This window comes from Otolemur garnettii, unplaced genomic scaffold, assembly GCF_000181295.1.
Source record: "Otolemur garnettii isolate 467f Iridium unplaced genomic scaffold, OtoGar3 scaffold00017, whole genome shotgun sequence".
In the NCBI taxonomy this organism is placed as follows: domain Eukaryota; kingdom Metazoa; phylum Chordata; class Mammalia; order Primates; family Galagidae; genus Otolemur; species Otolemur garnettii.
This window is the reverse complement of record NW_003852412.1, coordinates 11,562,645-11,581,674: the sequence shown is the minus strand read 5'-3', so window position 1 is coordinate 11,581,674 and position 19,030 is coordinate 11,562,645. Positions and strand designations below refer to the sequence as shown.

The following is a 19,030-nucleotide window of genomic DNA, read 5'->3' as shown; positions in this document are numbered from 1 at the left end:
CCAGGCACTGATGAAGACAAACCACGTGACTCTGAGATAGTATCACGTTGATCTGAATCCTCTGCCTCATAGTATCTCTCCTACTTGTTATTTTCTGTCCAAGATTGAAAAATATGACTATCACCGTGAGTCACATCCCTCACCCAGGAGCAAGGCTCCCTACAGCACCATGTGCACCCCCAACTGCTCCTGCCTGCTTTGTGTAGAGCATGCAGAACCCCCTCCTAACTGTCCTGGTGGGAGCAAATTTCCCCTGATGACCTCAGGAATGCCCCCTCAAAAGCAAACATATCCCTGAAGTATTCTTATTAAAACATTTCCTCCCAAGTCCTAAGAGCTCTAGCTAATGTAGCAAATTAATATTTTTGGCATTTCAGTCAAGTAACTAACAGAATAGATATTCTTCTCCAAGGGAAAAAAAAAATAAGACAAAAACAGGTATTCTTCCTTTCTTCCTCTGGGATGCCATATCATTCTTTTGCTCCTTTTCTCTCTTTTTCCCCCATCTTCTCTTCTTTTGCTCCCTGCTCTCTTCTCCCATCTCTTCCCCCCAACTCTCTTCCCTTTCTCTAATACAAAATAAACATACTTTCCTATCTTACATTATTTTTAAAAAGTACTAGGACATAGCTTGATTTTTCTAAGACAGCTGCAAAGCCAGCAGTAGAAGTACTTGACTGGGTATCAGGGTCCCTAATGTTGGAGTGATCTAAACGGTAAAACCTACCTCCCAGACCTCTTTCTGTGCTCAGGGAGCATCATGCTCTCTATCCCCTGTAGTACCTAACGTGGAGCCTTGAATATAGGAGGTATTCAGTAGATACTCATCTACCAGTGAGCCAAACACTATGTTTGAACGAGACCAAACAGTAAAGCCATCCTTGAGCCTAAGTTGGGTTAATTATCTTTTTTAAAAGAGTCTCCCTCACTCAAATGCAAGACCACTTGCAGCTGCTGTCAAACACACTGGGGTACACATGTACACATTAGCACTAGTAACAATACAAGTCTTGCACTGGGTGGTGGGTTCACATATTCATTTTCGTATTATGTGGCACAGGTTATAAGCACAAGTAAAAAATATTTTGTATGTTTTAACATACTAAATATAATAAATTCAAATTTTTAGACAACTGTCTTTCAGTTATAGGAGAATGGGGCTATCAAGGGATATTTAAATCCTGCAAAAATCTATATCATATCTGAAAGGACAGAAATACAGCATAACTTGAGGATTTGTTATAAAACTTGACTGCTGAGCATGTATATTAAAAACAATTTAAGGGTAGGAACATACCTCAATACAATAAAAGCCATATATGATAGACTGACAGCTAGTATCATACTGAATAGGGAAAAACCAAAAACTTTCCCCCAAGATCTAGAACAAGACAAGGATGCTCACTTTCACCACTGTTATTCAACATAGTACTGGAAGTTCTAGTGAGAGCAATCAGACAAGAGAAAGAAATAAAGGTCATGAACTGAACTGGAAAGGAGAAAAATTATCCTTATTTGTAGATAATATATTATATTCATAGAAACCTAAAGACTGCATTAAAAAAACTATTAGAATTGATAAACAGATTCAGTAAAGTTGCAAGATATAAATTTATCATACAAAAATCAGTACCATTTCTATATCCCAATAGCAAATTATCTGAAGAAACCAAGAAAGTAATCCTATTTACAATAGCTACAAATAGAATAAAATACCTAGCAATGATAAACTTAACCAGAGAAGTTTAAGAAAGCTCTCTACAGTGAAAATTGTAAAACAATGATGAAATAAAATAAAGAAGGCACAAAACAGGAAAGATGTTTCATGCTCATGGATTGGAAGAATCAGTACTGTTAAAACATCCTTACTACTCAGAGCAATCTACAAATTCAATGTAATCCCATTGAAACACCAATGGCTTTTCACAGAAATAGAAAAAAATAATGCTAAAATTGATATGGGACCACAAAAGACTCAGAATAGACAAAGCCATCCTGAACAAAAAGAACAAAACTAGAGAAATCACATGACCTGATTTCAAATTATACTGCAGAGCTATAGTAATCAAAACAGCATGTCACTAGCATAAAAACATATCTATAGACCAAGGAACAGAATAAGAATCCATAAAGAAATCCACACATCTTTAGTGAACTTATTTTAGACAAAGGTCCAATGAATATATTGGGGAAAAGACCATCTCTTCAATAAATGATGCTAGGAAAATCAGATATCCACATGCAGAAGAATGAAATTAGACCTTAATCTTTCACGACATACAATAAAAATCAAATCAAAGTGGGTTAAAAGACTTAAACTTATAAGACCTGAAACTATGAAACTTCAAAAAGAAAACACTGGGGGAACATTCCAGGACCTTGGTCTGAGCAATGATTTATTGAGTAATACTCTAATAGCATAGGCAACCAGTGTAATACTGGAAAAAAATCACATCAAGCTAAAAATTTTCTGCACAGCAAACAAAACAATAACCCACAGAATGGGAGAATATATTTGCAAACTACCCATCTGACAAGGGATTAATAACTAGACTATACAAGAAGCTCAAACAACTCAATAGTAAGACATCAAATAATCTGATTAAAAAAATGGGCAATAGATCTGAATAAATTTTTTGAAAAGACACACAAATAGTCAATATGTATATGAAAAAATGTCCAACATCACTAGTCATCAGAGAAATGCAAATCAAAAATACAATGAGATATCATCAGTTAAAATGGCTTGTATCAAAAAGACAGGCAATAATAAATGCTGGCAAGGATGTCGAGAAAGGGGAATCCTTGTACACTGTTGGTGGCAACGTAAATTAGTGCATCCATTACCAAGAACAGTATGGATGTTCCTCATAAAACTGAAAATAGAACTATCACATGACCCAGCAATCCCATTGCTAGCTATACATCCAAGAGAAAGGAAATCAAAAGATATTTGCTCTCCCACATTTATTATAGTACTATTCACGTTATCCAAGACTTGGACTCAACCTAAGTGTCCACCAACATTTGAATGAATAAAGAAATTTTGGTAATACACAAAGGAATGTTATTTAACCACAAAAATAATGAAATCCTGTCATTTGCAATAACATGGATGAAAGGAGAAAACACTATGTGAAGTAAATAAGCCAAGCACAGAAAGACAAACCTCACGTTTTCACTAATATGTAGGAACTAATCAATAAAACAATTGATCTCATGGGAACAGAGTAGAATGTTGGGAACCAGAGGCTGGAGAAGGTAGCAGAGAAGGGGGTACAAAGTGGGTATGGTTCATGGGTGCAAAAAAAATAGCTAGATAGAATAATATGTCATAGCACAACAAAATGACTATTGTCAGTAAGAAGTTATGATATACTTCAAAATAAAAGAGTAAAACTTGAATCTTCCTAATACAAAGAAATGATAAATGCATATACAATGACAGAAACTCTAATTACCCTAATTGGATTAATACACATTGTATGCCTGTATCAAAATATCATATGTACCTTATGAATATATACCTTGTGCACCCAAAATAAATAATAATTAAAATGAAAAATTTAAAAAAATAAAAATTTTAAGGTAACCACCAAAAGAACAGAACTATATCTATAGTTCCCAAAACATTAGAGAAAATAAAACGTTATTTCGAAAACTTTGCCAACTTTATAAGCAGAAATAAGAAACTCATAGGAAAAGGAGTAATATAAAAATACAAAATAAAATCAACTGTATCAGTAATTAGACTCAATGTAATCAAATTAAACTCAAACTCTTCAAAGATAGAAATTAGAGAAATAGACTTCAGAAATTTAAAACTATGTGTTGTTTAAAAGAGACATATTTAAAATAAAGTATCTACAATCTTTTGTTTCTGGAAAACAAAAACAGAAAAAGATCTACTACAGAAATGTTAACCTAAGAAAGCTGGCCTGGCAATATTACCAACAGATAAACAGAATATAAGTCAAAAGGTTAAAGACACGCTTAAATAACAAAAAATAGAACAGTCACCAAAAATATACAGCAATCAAGAGCCAGGATACACCTAACAACACAGACTCAAAATATCAGCAAATATGAACAGATATTGATGATTTGAGAAATCCACTATCATTAAAAACTGATGGAACACACAGTCACAAAATTGGTAGAGATTGTTTGAATAGCACCGTTCATAAAGTTGAACTGACTCATGTATAGAGAGCTCTCTACCCAACAAGTAGACAATACAACTTTTTGAGTACCTTTTGTGGAATACTGATTTAAAGACTGACTATACACTTGGCCACAAAACAAACTGCAACAGATATCAAAGAATCAGTAACAAAGGCATCAAAACAGTTCAATGGGGGATAACAATCTTTTTAACAAATGGAACTAGAAACAGTCCATCACTAGTGGGGTGTAGAGCAGGGGTCCTACACCCGGAGGGCCAGACTGGGGGCCCCAGGACGGGCCGTAGTTTGAGGGCGCTGGGTGTAGAGGGAATGAGCCTTAACACCTGTGTGATACCACACACAAAAATTATCTTGAGATCTAAAATTGTAAGTTAAAACAATAAAGTTTCTAGAAGAAAACAAAGAAATTATTGTCTTGATAATTCATGATAATGGATAATACCTGGGAGCAGGTAAAGATTTTTCAAACACAAAGAGCAATAACCATACAAGGAAAAAGTAGACTTCATCAAAATGAAAAATTTTTGCTCATCAAAAGCCAGAGAGAGTTATGGAAACGAGTAAAAGTGCCAAAGATTAGGAGAAAATGTTCTCAAATATGACAAAGAACTTATAAGAAGAATACATATAGAACTCTGACAACTTGGCAATTTTTTAAAAATTAACCCAATTAAAAAATAAAAAGGAGACTTGATCAAACACTTCACAAAAGGAAACTAGAATAGCTGGTAAGTAAATAAAAAAGTGCCCATCATTATTCATGAAGAAACGCAAATTTAATTCACAATAAGATAGTATTACTCGGCCGCTAGCATAGCTAAAATTTAAAAAGATCTGACAATATCAGATACCCTTAAGGATTTGTTGTAACCAGAAATCTCATACTGCTTATAAAGGTGTAAAATGGTACAACTTTGAGAAAAGATCTAGAAGTATCTTAAAAAACAAAACAAGCTAGGCACAGCAGCTCATACCTATAATCCTAGCACTCTGGGAGGCTGAGGCAAGTGGATCACTTGAGCTCAGGAGTTTGAGACCAGCCTGAGCAAGAGTGAGACCCCTGTCTCTACTAAAATAGAAAACAGTAGCCTGGGTGTTGTGGTGGACACCTGTAGCTCTAGCTACTTGGGAAGCTGAGACATGAATGAGAATTGCATGGGCCCAAGAGTTTGAGGTTGCTGTGAGCTATGATACCACCCAGGGCAACAGAAAGAGACTCTGCCTCAATAGATAAATAAACAACTCTCTAAAAAGTTTAAAAACAAAACACACCATTGTTCTGGAGCTTCTAGGCAGGGCAATTATGAAAAAAAGGCATTACAGATTAGAAAGGAAGAAATAATGACGGGACATCATATGGAAAATCTTTAGTCCACAAAAAAAATAAAAAATGAATTCAGAAAGGGTGCAAGATACAAGATCCTATAACATAGAAACACATCTCACAGTCATGGATTATTAAGATAATATTCCTGAAACTGATCTATAGAGTCAGTTAGGAGAGTTAGAGTCCTTTGTTAGGACCCCTAACAAAGTCCTAGCTGCCCCTCCCTCCAGAAATTGACACACAAAGATGAAAGGAACCCAGATAGGCAAAGCAATCTTGAAAAATAAGAATAAAGTTGGAGGACTCACATTTTACAATTTCAAAGCTTTACTATAAAGCTACAGGAATCAAGATAATGTCATACTAGCAAAAGGACTGACATGTAAATCAGTGGAACAGAACTGAGAATTGAGAGAAACCCTCAGATTTATGGTTGATTGTTTAAAACACTCTTCTTTCCCCGTTGTCTCCGCATCTTTGTCAAAAGTCAAATGTTGCTGGTACAACCAGATATTCACATGCAAAACAATGAAGTTGGACCCCTAGGTCATGCCCTATATAATGATTAGCTCCAGGTGGATCATAGAGCTAAATGTAAAGCCTAAAACTATGAAACTCTAAGAAAACAAAAAAGTAAATCCTTATAACCTTAGATTAGGCAATGAATGCTCAGATATGACACCAAGTGATGCCAAATGAAGAAGCGAATGGCAGAATGATGCCCACAGCATGACACCTTCCAAAGACAGCTTAAAACCGTTCAAAACAAGACTAAATATTATGAACGGACACATACAGACGAAGAATATACAAATCCGCATCGTGGTGGTAACTTCCAGAGAGAAAAGGAAACAGAAGCTAGAGGGCTTAAACAGTGCCAGCAATGTTTCTGGAAGAAACCCTCTGGAACAAATAGGACATAAGTCAACGTTTGATAGAAGTACGGTGCGTACACACACGTACCTCTATGAATATGTGAAATATTTTACAATTTGACAAATTACACTTTCAGAAGAATGAGGCATCCTCGCCATAAGCACTGATCGCCAGTACAGCGCAGGGTAAATCTGAAGGTAAATGAAATTAGTCTAAAATTACACCAACCCCAAGAAGTATTCTGAAAATTGCTTTGGAAATAAGTCCCTGATACCAACTCCTTTATTTGCTACTGCCTTCATTCAAAATTAGAGTACAAAATACAAACTCTCAGAACGATTACTGGAATTTTCCACTTGTTTATATTCTATACAAATAGTTGTGGCTTTTGTTTAGTTTTCTCTCTCTGCTCCTAAATTTGTTTTCATCAAATTTTCCCAAGCTAACTGTCTTCCTTTTGTTTTTTTCCTTTGCCTAGATTTGCTTTTCCTTTCCAAACAACTGTAAAACATTATTTTCTTTTTCCATTTGCTTGTAAATCAAATAGTACGTTTCCTTGGTTGGTTTTTCACTTTCTGTATCTTCACTTATCCTACATACAGGACAGGCTTCCAGCTGCTAACAAGCTACAGTTTCTATGGGGAAGCCTTTCACTTACTCTGGCCTAACATGTAAATGAGGGTTTTTTAATTATTCAAAAGTGTACAGATTCCCTTATCGTACTTGCTACTCCAAGGGGAGTAGCTAGACGGGCCTTGAGGAGGTCACAGTTGCTGTCGTTGCTGGGATGAGGTCAATCCGAACACCCAGTGGGCTGCTTGGCTCAAGGCACGCAGAATACCCAAGAGGAGGCTTTTGTTAATATCAACTCTTCCCAAGCAACAACGACAATGATAATTTACCGAGCATGTTCCATTGCCAAGCAGTGTTCTAGGCACTCAATGCTATTTTATTTAATTCCCTATGAAAGGCATTCTCATCTCCACTTTGCAGAAAGGACACTGCGTCAAAAGAATAAAGCTATCTACAAGGACAGACAATTAAGTTCCCAAACTCATCTTAGAAAAAGTGCTACATCCCTCACTGCTGGGTATCACCATAGTCACCTTCAGCATTTTCCCCTTGGGAAGCTGTGCACTGATGCCTCTGTCTAGCTCACCCTTCAAAGCAATGTTGGAACTCTTTTTGTGGAATGGCCAGAGTTGTCATCATTACAAGGTCTGAAAATTAAGTTTGCGAACTCATCCTAGAAAAAGTGCTGTGGTATTCAGCAATGAGCTATGTAGCATTTTTCTAGGATGAGGTCCCGAACTTGATCATCGGACAGTATACAAAATCACACAGCTGATTAAAGGCAGAGGCAAGATTCACACTCAGCTGTGACTCACAGCAAAGCCCAGCCCTTCAGCACCACACTGCTTCTTCCATTTCTGGCTATGGCAGGATGGGGAACAGACTAGTTTTTTGGTAGAAGAGTTGTCCTTTCTCACAATCCAGCATACAATCCACCCCATTATATTTATATTCAAGATGGAACAATGTTTAAGTCTTCGAGAAAGCAAATTTTAATCCTCCAGTATGACATTAATAAAAACAGGCATTTCCTTGACACACAGACAAAAGACATGTCTATTTATGTATATATGTGTGTGCAGGTGGGCCAAGGACGGCCATCTGTTGCATGCTCTGAACGTGATTCTCCTACTGAGTAAAGGCTGCGTACCTGAATAGGGTCCTGCGTCAGTCTCATGGGCCCAATGCGAACCTCTGCCGAAGACACCTGCTAAATAAAGGACAGCACGTGAGAAGCGTCAAGTCTTAAACTACATAGACCCATAAACCCTTTCTTACACAACCTACTATATTTTGCCACTTTGCAGACTCTGAATGAAAGGATCCATCTTATCTGGCCTGGAGACAGGTGACACAGCATCCAGTACAGTACAGGCTGTTTTTAGACAATATATCTTTTTGTATGTATTGTTAATGTTTGCAAGGATATATCCCCAAAAGCTAAGTGGTCAGACTTTCAGGTTATCTTTCCTTCAGGTGCCTGGATTTTTATAATACGCATGTATTGGTTTATGGTAGAAAACATCAATTCAATAATTATTTATTGAGCACCTACTAATACAGGATTCCCCCCTCCCCCATTCAAGGCTGAACAGGGGACCCCAGTTTTCCTAGGCTTGGGCAAGTTCATGAAGGGAACACCCTGACCTTTGGCCCTGAGCTGGAGGGACTGCATTAATTCTTTTGTCAATAACACTCATTAATGATAAAAACGTGTTTCTATTTGCTAAGTTCTGGCCAAGTGTAATTGTCAAGACCTAATGCCCTTAAGATCAGGGGTTCTCAACCTGTGGATCACAGCCTCTTTCTAACAAAATAGAAAATACACTGCGGCATTAGGAAGGTTGAGAACCGCTGCCCTAGATAAAAGAACCCACATAGAGACTCCCCAGGTAGTTTTTAGTTCTTTCCTACCTTCCAGCTCTGGTGTTTTTTTTACTACTTCTGTATTCCTTTCTAACTTCTAATAAAAATCCTATCTTACCACTGATCTGTGGTCCATTCTTGGGGTTCATTCTTGGGATCCCCGAGATCAAGGACCACTGAAGAACGAAATTCTGGTATCAAATTTGGGGGCTCAGGATTGAAGATCTGTGGTAAGCAATGGGACCACTTCTCTCTATCCTACTTTTCTCTATAGTTATAATAATGGAGACTAATTTTTATGCACGTTGGCTGGTAAATGTGCATAGTGTGGCTGCTGACCTCCAGGTCAAGGCGAGAGGCTGATGGGGAACAAACTTTCTAATTCCCCTTGGCTCCAGGAAGGAGTCAAAGGGAATGTTAGAAGACTTTTGAAACTATTGTATATTTACTCCTTTTCTCTGGTTGAGAGCCAAGCAAAGAGGTAGCAGCCAGAGGCCCTGGGGTCCCCAGAAATGGTTCTGACCCCAGGACACGGGAGGGCCTTTGGAAAATCGTGCTCTCCCAGCTCTTACTATCTTCTCTTCTCTTCCGTGGTCCCAAACTTCTCCTATTTATCTCTATAGACCTCTGCTGCTTCTTTCTCCTTGTAGTTTACATGCTTTGTCTGAATGTTGGTAAAGAATATATACTAGTTAAGTTTGTATGGGCTCATTCTGGTATTTTTCAGATGCTATAGGTGTGCTTTGGATGTTGTAGGTGTTATGAGGTCGTTTTTACTGCCTTTCATTGCAAAGTTAAATTCAATTGGCGCTTTCCTGTGTCTAAGAAAAAAGGCTAAACCGTGTTAACTACCAGTCAGCTCCAACCAAAGGGCAAAATGATTCCCCTCCATGGCTTCTCTGGGCAACCAGAAGCTTGTGAAGGGAAGCCCAGGGCAACTCCCCAAGGCAAAAATTTTCCTAAACCCTCAGCTACAGTTCCATCTCTTAAAAATTAAGAAAGGCAATGAAAATAACCCTGGGTGTTTGATTTCTTCTGGTTTATTGGTGTAAATGGGAAAGTTTAAAATACTTGCAGGTTTAAGACTTCAGCTAATTGTAACTAACTGTAATGCAAAAATTTTAGAGCGTCTCTCAACCCTGAGTTTCACCGTGGTCACCTTGCTAACGTTTGGGAAAAGAAAGGAGGCTGGAAAGCATAGCATTTAAAACCTGCTCGTGATAAAAAGCTTATTTGTCTTTGTTACTGAGAATTTAGAAGTTTGTAGATAGAAATAATGAAAGGTTAAATGTATAAACACCGCACAGCCATTTGCTCCAGGATGGGGCTCATCTCCACTTTAATTAATACTCTGGGGCACATGCAGAAAGGGACAGAGCTGACATCAGGTGGGACCTGGCTCCCTGATACCTGATTTCTTGGGCTGTGCTGCTGGCAAATAATAAGCAGGGAGAATCAGCAGGTATTAAGTGCTAGTAAGAGTGGCTAATTCCAGACAAGCACAGGGGCTGAGAAGGCCACACTTCTCAGGAATTCTTCCCCAAGCATTGGAAGGATGCTTCCTTTGTTTGGCCAGAAGGCCTTTTGGGTTGATCAGAGTATGCTTTGACAACCCAGCAATATGGGACGGGATTAAGATGCTGGACGTGTGTTCTTTCCCACAGATGGGTAACGTTTTCTCTCTAACAGAACACCCAGGTAATGTTCTCTTGCCAAGAGAATGGTCTTTAGATGGGACCAGGCTCCCAGATACCTAGTATTTCGGCCTGTGTCGAACACTCCGCTGGACTATGTTGGGACATGTTTGATCCCCAGACACTGAAAAAGAAGGTATGGCTTTCTTCTCTACCTAGGCCTGACCTCAGTATCAACTCTCCACTGGTAAACAAGGGCCCCCAGAGGGTATCTAAACTATGATACCATTGTTCATTTAGATATTTTTTGTAAACAAGAAGAAAAGTGGTCTGAAGTGCCCTATGTACAAACTTTCTTTTCCTTCAGGGACAGCCCCCAACTGTGTAAAACCTGTCAGATAGATTCAACTCTCCTGGCTGTAGTAACTTCCCCAAATGACCAGAAATCCTTGAGAGAGTCACTGTCACCACCTAGTTCAAACCCACCATCTACTTCTCCCACACCTTCCTCCAGGCATTCAGAAAACCCCAGGAGGGAGGCTGTACCCCAAAAGTTTTTTCTGGTCCTACTGGGATCCCCAGAAGGCAACCATATCCTCCTCCTTTGTGTCCCTTGATTGAGACTGCAGGTGGTAAAAGAGGAAGTGTGCAAGTATACACTCCATTTTATCTGGCAGATTTAAAGCAAATTAACATTGATTTGGGAAAATTTGCTGATGACCCCAGTAAGTACACAGATGTTCTTCAGGGGTTAGGACAAAACTTTGACCTCTCTTGGAGAGATGTAATGCTACTACTAGATCAAACTTTAACTTTTGTTGATAAAAAGTCTTAGATGAAGCTAGAAAGTGGGGTGATTTGTGGTTCATGTCCAATACTGATGCCAGTTTGTCTCCTGAGGAAAGGGACAGATACCCCATGGGAAGACAGGCAGTTCCCTTTGAGGATGCCGAATGGGACCCTGAGAAACAAGGTAACTGGTGGTGTAAACATTTTCTAACATATATCCTAGAAGGTTTATGTTGATCCAAGAAAAAAACCTATAAATTATTCTAAGTTGTCTACTATTAACCAAGAGCAAAAGGAGAGTCCCTCAGCCTTTCTTGAGCATCTTAGGGAGGCAATCAGAAAGCACATTCAGTTGACACCCGATTCCTTAGAGGGCCAAATTATTTTAAAAGATAAATTTATCACTCAGGAGGCCCCAGACATTCAAAGAAAACTCCAGAAATTGGCTCTAGGCCCAGATCATAACCCGGAGAATCTTCTTAAAATGACCACTTTGGTATTTTATAATCGAGATCAGGAGGGCAGAGGGAAGCCAGAGGAGCTAAGAACAAGTGCTTCCAAAGTGGTCAGACCGGCCACTTCAGGAAAGACTGCTTCTAGCAGGACCACCTGTTGGGTAAGCCACCGACAGAGTGCAAGGGTGATCACTGGAAGGTAGCCTGTCCCCAGCAGCGAAGGCCTCCTCGGACAGTGATCTCATTAGAACCCAAACTGCAGTGAGGGTGCCCAGGGCAGATTCTCAGGGCTCCAGCTTATGTCCTCACCCTTCAAGAGCCCCAGGTTTGCCTCATAGTGGAGGGCCAGAAGGCAGAGTTTCTCCCGGACACTGGAGCAACCTTTTCTGTACTCCTCTCTAACCCTGCTCTTTTATCCCCTAAATCTGTAACTAAATAGGGGGTGTCTGGAAAGCTGGTTACCAAATTATTCTCTCAGCCGTTAAGCTGCAATTGGGGTGACTGGCTGTTCTCTCATGCCTTCCTAATCATGAAAGTCCTGCTCCCCTTTTGGGAAGGGACATACTAACTAAAGCAGGAACAACCATTTACGTGAATATGGGACAGGAACCTATATCATGCCTTCCCTTATTAGAGACAGAAATTAACCCAGAAGTGTGGGCTACCGAGGGACAGGTGGGAAGAGCAAGATATGCTCAACCTGTCCAAATTAAGTTAAAAAAAATCCCACCATTTATCTCAATCAAAAGCGATATTCTCTGAAAACAGATGCTAAGAATGGACTAATACCCACTCCTATTCTCGGAGTGCCAAAGCCAAATGGAACTTGGAGACTAGTCCAAGACCTCTGCATTATAAATGAAGCAGTCGTTCCTCTCCATCCTGTAAGTTCCCAATCCGTATAGGTTATTATCTCAAATCCCTGAAACAGCTGCCTGTTTCACAGTCCCAGACTTAAAAGATGCCTTCTTTTGCATTCCTCTTCATGAAAACTCCCAACACCTTTTTGCCTTTGAAGACCCCCCGACTCTAAAACCCAGCTCACATGGACTGTGTTATCCCAGGGATTTAGGGACAGTCTTCACTTATTTGGACAAGCCCTAGCCAAAGACTTGAGTCATTTTTCATATCCTACAGTGACTCTTATTCAGTATGTGGATGACATTCTTTTCAGAGCACCAGATATAGAGGAATGCCACAAAGCTACTCATGCTCTATTAAACTTTCTGAGGGTGGGTACAAAGATTCCAAGGCTAAAGCCCAATGATGTGTACCTGAAGTTCACTATTTGGGTCTCCAGCTTTCACAGAGAAAGAGAGCCTTGGGCAAAGAAAGAATAAGACCAATATTCATTCACCCTAAACCTCAAACTCTGAAACAACTTCAAGGCTTCTTAGGAATTACAGGCTTTTACAGACTCTGGATTCCTGGATATAGTAAAATGGCTAAAACCACTCTATTCTTTAATTTAAAATGTTCAAAAAAGGGGTGCCTAATCACTCTGGAATGAGAATCAAAAACAGAGAACAAGAACTTGTGACTCTTCCCTCTAGTTCACCTTCCCTAACCTCAATTTGGGAAGGTCCCTTTTCTGTTATCTTTTCTTCTACAGCTGTTAAAGTTATGGGAATAGATTCCTGGATACATCATTCACGAGTAAAATCCTGGAACCCACCACCTTCTATGGAAGCAGACCAGGAAGAGAATCATCTACAGTCCACCTACACTTAGGAGCCTAAAGAAAATTTATAATTATTATTTAGAAGACAGCAAGAGAAGTGTTAATACAATTTTCTCTCAAAATCATAAACTTTATTAACCCCCTCCTCTCATTGTTCTAACCTTGCCTTTTAATGTACTAATCAGATTTATGTTTTTCAGAGATAATTTTATCAAACCACAAGCAGTGAAAAAGGTTCCAGCCCAGACCTGACTCTATTGCAAATCCCTGGATCACTGCTCATCTGAAGAGACCCTAACTGTCCCCTTCTATTGATACAGGGTTCCCTTATTCCAGCCTGGACAAGGGACCCCAGTATTCTGGGCCTGGGCAATTTCATGAAGAGAATACACTAACATTTTATTCTCAACTCGAAGAATCAACCTAGATTTCCATTTACTGTGAACCCTGGACCAACCTCCTCTGCGGAGCCTCTAACTGCCCCCCCATATCACCGTCCATTTACAGCAAGAAGCAGTTTGGAGCAGACAGCGCCCCTTTTCCCTAATAGCCATTAAAGCTTCTATTCGGAGAGGGAGGACTGATACAGGATTCCCCCCCATTCAAGGCTGGACAGGGGACCCCCAGTTTTCTTAGGCTTGGGCAAGTTCATGGAGGGAACACCCTGACCTTTGGCCCTGAGCCGGAGGGACTGCATTCATTCTTTTGTCAATAACACTCATTAACAATGAAAATGTGTTTCTATTTGCCAAGTCCTAGCCAAGTACAATTGTCAAGACCTAATACCCCTAGATCAGCAGTTCTCAACCTGTGGGTCGAGACCTCTTTCTAACAATGAAAATACACTGCAGCATCAGGAAGGTTGAGAACCACTGCGCTAGATAAAAGAACCCACCTAGAGACTCCCCAGGTAGTTTTTAGTTCTTTCCCCTTCCAACTCTGGTGCGTTTTACTGCTTCTGTATTCCTTTCTAACTTCTAATAAAAATCCTATCTTACCACTCATCTGTGATCCGTGGGTTCATTCTTCAAATCCCCGAGATCAAGGACCTACTGAATAACAACACTCCGGTATCACCACCACGTGTATGCGCTGCGCACCAGTTACCATTTCTCTCAAGCATGGGAGTGCGTCTGTCCCTTAAGAGCTGTTCTTCTATTTGGATCTTACTTTGCTTACTATTTTAGTATGAGGAACAAACTGCTTACTCTTACCCATGTTTGCCATGAATAAATTATTCATCTCAGTTACATTTCCTCTGATGAGCTGGGCAACACCACACCAAGGCCACAAGAGGCTTAGCTCTGTCTCACACTCCACCTCCACCAGTAAGCCCAGGGCTGGCTCAGTCCAACTGCCTCGGGCGAGCAGTCGGAGGGAGGCAAGCACAGAGCAAGTATCTGTCTTCATGTCTAATGACTGTTCTTGGATTTCTAAAAATGACTTTCCTCTAGACTAATTTGGCTGAAGGTCTTGGCCTCACCTCACGGACCCAATTTTGTTTTTCTCTAAGAGGCTCCGGTCACATTTGCCACTACCTGGAAGCTTATCCTGTACACTGCATTGCTCTGGCCCCTTGTCGGTCTGAAGGAGCACAACCAGAGACACTGCAATGACGCAAAGGCCACAGGATGCTGTATCAGTTTAGAAACAAGAAAAGCAGAACTTCCCTCAAATTATACTTTGAAAGATGAAAACTATCCCTTTCTCCCCTTTCTTCCTATTTCCCCATGCTTCACCCCCTGGCCCTCGTGCTATGGATCTTCTCTAAAACACCAATATTCTTTTGCTCTCTAGGGCTGATTCTCACACCCCACCCGCACATCGCTGTAGAATGATGTGATACTGGGTGCTTTGGCCTCTCACCAAACCAGCCAGCAGAAAACCCAAAGAGCCCTCTACTGATTGCCCATCTGAGGCTTCTGGCCCCCAGCCTTGGGCTCTCAGGAGGACACAGCTGCCTGTCCTGCTCTACTTGGGCAGCAGTGGCATCCCCAACAGTGGGTCTGCCCAGCAGGCCTAGCCTGATGAAAACTAACATGGGCCTTGAGTTCCTGTGACAAGTTCCTTAAGTGTTTCACTGCTGTGTCAGGAAGAAGTGACAGGCTCAAGTAGAGCATGTCCCTCTCTCAGGCTTTTCCTCTAGGCTAATCAGTATGCTGTGAGGTGCACGTGCTGATACCAGCGGCCTCCGTTCATGCCAGGAGCAACTCCACTGGGACAGCAATGTCTCCCCGGACTCTGCATCACTGGGCTGCTGCCCTGCAGCCCCAGCTTCACTCCCACAGCAGTCGGTGTTGTCTGCAGCAGAAGCCCTCCTGCAAAAGCCGTGCAACTGCCAGAATCACTAAAACAGTGAGGGACTAGAAAGTGAAAGCAATGTGGTTGATTAAGAGAAACTTGATGGACAATCTGGGTATGTTTTCACTGGCCAGGCCTCTGTCTTGAGCTCACTGCATTCACCACGCACAGAAGTGCCCTCCAACAAGGACTGCTGTGAATGGTTTCTCCAGCAAGATCAGAGGTTCTTAAAGGAGTGGTCCAGGGGCAGAAAATAAATTTATGAATGAAAGATTAAGTAAATAAGGCGGCGCCTGTGGCTCAAGGAGTAGGGTGCCGGCCCCATGAACCCACCCCATGCCAGAGGTAGTGGGTTCAAACCCAGCCCTGGCCAAAAAAAAGAAAGAAAGACTAAGTAAATAAAAGTTTAAAATGCATAAAATAAAGAGATTTACTTTGGAAGGCTAAGAAACTAAAGAAATGACCTCTATAAGAAGGGGATAGGCTGTCCAAAATAACAACAATCTCCCCCAGCCCACATGTTGCCTTTATACTTTTGAAGGTAACCAATATGCAAATGAAGTCATGATACAGCTGACCTTACATGGAGGGGCGGAGACGCGGCAGCAGGAGGATACCCGTTCCTTAAGCCCTCCCTGCCCCAGACATCATGCTAAGCTCATTCCCCCTGTGAACTCAGTGGCAGGCAGGCAAGGCCACCGAGCAAGGGCAAGCACGGTTTAAAAACAACACTTAAGCAAGAAGATATTTTCCTGCTTAAGGACAGGAAAGTCCCTACAGCTTTCTCCCCGAGCCCCACCCAACTTAGTAGGAAGGTGAGCCGGGAGCCAGGTGGAGGGAGGGCAGAGCCAGAAGAGGGCTGCAAGGCTGCTGCTGGGGGGCCCTCTCCCTGCCCACCTCTCCCATTTCTCTGGGACTCTCGCCCATCTCACCCTAACCCGACTGCGCTGCACCCCTCCCAGGTGCTGCCACTCCACCTCCACGGCCAGCTCGGTGCCCCAGTTTACCAGCTCCTCTGGTCATGACCCACACTCTCCTGTGTCTCTTGGCTTGCCTTTTCCATCTTGGTCTGTGATCCAAGTCATCTGACCTTGCTTCTGTGTCCAAAAGAGGTCAACTGTCAGAGCAGAACCCTAGAATCTGTCCTTGCTGGCTCTGAGGGCTGGCAACAGGTAGTGGTCCACAGAGGAAACCCCATGGCAGGTATATTCCCAGAGAGCAGAGTGCGGAGTTCTGTCTCTGAGGCGGGAGGCTGAGTGCTGCGTTTCACCAATTTATAAAGCAGCAATTATGAACAGAAACAGGAGATCATTTACTGACGTCTGTGTAGCCAAGCCAAGATTCTCTACTTCAAAGGGTGGACTTTGAGCAACTACAGATGCACAGATCCTCAATTAGGGTGTTAGCACTGACTCCAGGAAGTGACCAAGTTTGCCAGGGACAGAGAAACAAAAGTGGGGGTGGGGTCACAGGTAACATGATTCCCAGGCCTAAGAGGGGAGGATGGGATCAGAGTGTGAAGGGAGACAGTTCTAGCCCCCTCACATTTCCCTGAGAGCCTAAGGAGGAAGGATTGTCAGACTACAGTGTTCTTAACTGAACTACAGGACATCCATGGTGTGCCAAAAATCCATGTGCGTACACACACACACATACATATACACGTAATCAGCGTCACCAACTCACCTTCAGATGAGCTGGGTCTCCAGGAAAAAAAAAAATAAAAGCACTATTTTGTAGTATTTGCTAATTTTCATGGTATAAATACTGTGGCTGATCTCAAACTAGCAGCCTTAAGTCCCTGACTTCCCAACTGAGAACATGTATTTTCATGTAGTGAGGTCCCTGAGTGGCAAACACATTTGTTGATCTGGAAATATCTAACACTCACTTTTGTTTAGAAGTTTAGCTGGAGATAGAATTCTGGTTGAGAGACATTTCCCTCAGACTTTGAAGTTGAGAGAGAAGAGATAATCTCTCTGCTCTCTAGTTTGGGAGGTGCAGAGATCAACGAAGCCTTCAGGAGACAGGCAGGTTGTGAAGAATAGGAAGATCAAGAGACTGGGTGGGGGAGGAGGTTCTGGGCACACGAACAGCACGAGCAAATGCACGGAGGCAGGAGAGCCAAGGTGCTCACGGGAGAAGACAGGCGTCCAGGGAGGCTGGATGATACGCACGTGGCAGGGAGGACTGTGTGGGCTGGGGTCGGATGCCAGGAGGATCCTGGAGAGGAGCTTTCCTCCTCACCTGCGAGCAGCCACCACACTGCAGGTGCTGGAGCAGAGGATTAACATGATCAGATCTGTGACTTGAGAAAAATCAAACATGTGGTTTGCCCACTTTCTGAATAGACAAGAACAGAGATTTAGAAACAGCAAAACAAAAATGCTGCTCTGAGCAGGAACTACAACAGTAAAAGGAAGGGGGAAAATATATTGCGATGATCAAGAAAAAATTACATGGAGAGAAAGCAGTTTGGCTTCACTTCAGCAGAGAAGGAACTCCAAGACACAGCCCAGCTGGTGCAGGGTAGGCGGGGGAAAGAGACAGACTCCGAGAAAGCAAGGTTGCTGGGTTGGCTAGTTCACCTGTCACGGTGCCACACTCTCCAGAGGTGACTCCCACAGCTCTCAGTAATTTCAGCTTCAGGAATTTTGTTAAGTAACTTGGGCTTGAGTGTTAGAGCTTTCCTTAGACAGGAGGGAAGTTGAGAATTCAGCAAGAAAAGTGGCTGACCTGGAAATCCCTTCCCAGCCTCAGCAGCTCACTCACCCTCCAAGGGCCTGCTTCCCCCTGGACATGGCTCAAGCCCACCCTCACCCAGGCCACAACCAGTCAGTCCCTTCTCCCCTGATCCCTCTGTATCCATAGCACTTATTAGTCATTTAATATCTTGCTCCTTGGCAAGAACGTGAGTTTCTTGGGGACACAGATTCTGTCTTTTTCACCATTTTATCTCCAGTGTAGTGATTTTCAACTGGTGTGCCATGAGAGGATCTTAGGTGTGCTACAGAATTGTTTAAAGATTAATTTTCGAAAAAAGTTATTTATTTAGAGACAGAGTCTCACTGTATCGCTCTCTGTAGAGTGCTGTGGCATCAAAGCTCACAGCAACCTCCAACTCCTGGGCTTAGGCAAGTCTCTTGCCTCAGCCTCCTGAGTAGCTGGGACTACAGGTGCCCTCCACAACACCGGCTATTTTTTGTTGCAGTTTGGCCAGGGCCAGGTTTGAATCTACCACCCTCGGTATATAGGGTTGGCACCCTACCCACTGAGCCACAGAAGTTCAAAACACAGTAGGTGTATTTTTTTTTTTTACTTTTTCTTACTTTTTTTTTTTT

At 41.8% G+C, this 19,030-nt stretch overlaps 1 protein-coding gene across 1 annotated transcript in view; it reads right to left on the bottom strand.

Annotated features, from left to right (window-relative positions):
• Window positions 1-19,030, bottom strand: part of PDE8B (phosphodiesterase 8B) — a 262,662-nt gene that overhangs the window by 105,800 nt on the left and 137,832 nt on the right. The window contains exon 2 of the mRNA XM_023510939.1: window positions 8,114-8,170. Coding sequence (XP_023366707.1) covers window positions 8,114-8,170 — 57 coding nt within the window. The remainder of the gene's footprint in view (window positions 1-8,113; window positions 8,171-19,030) is intronic.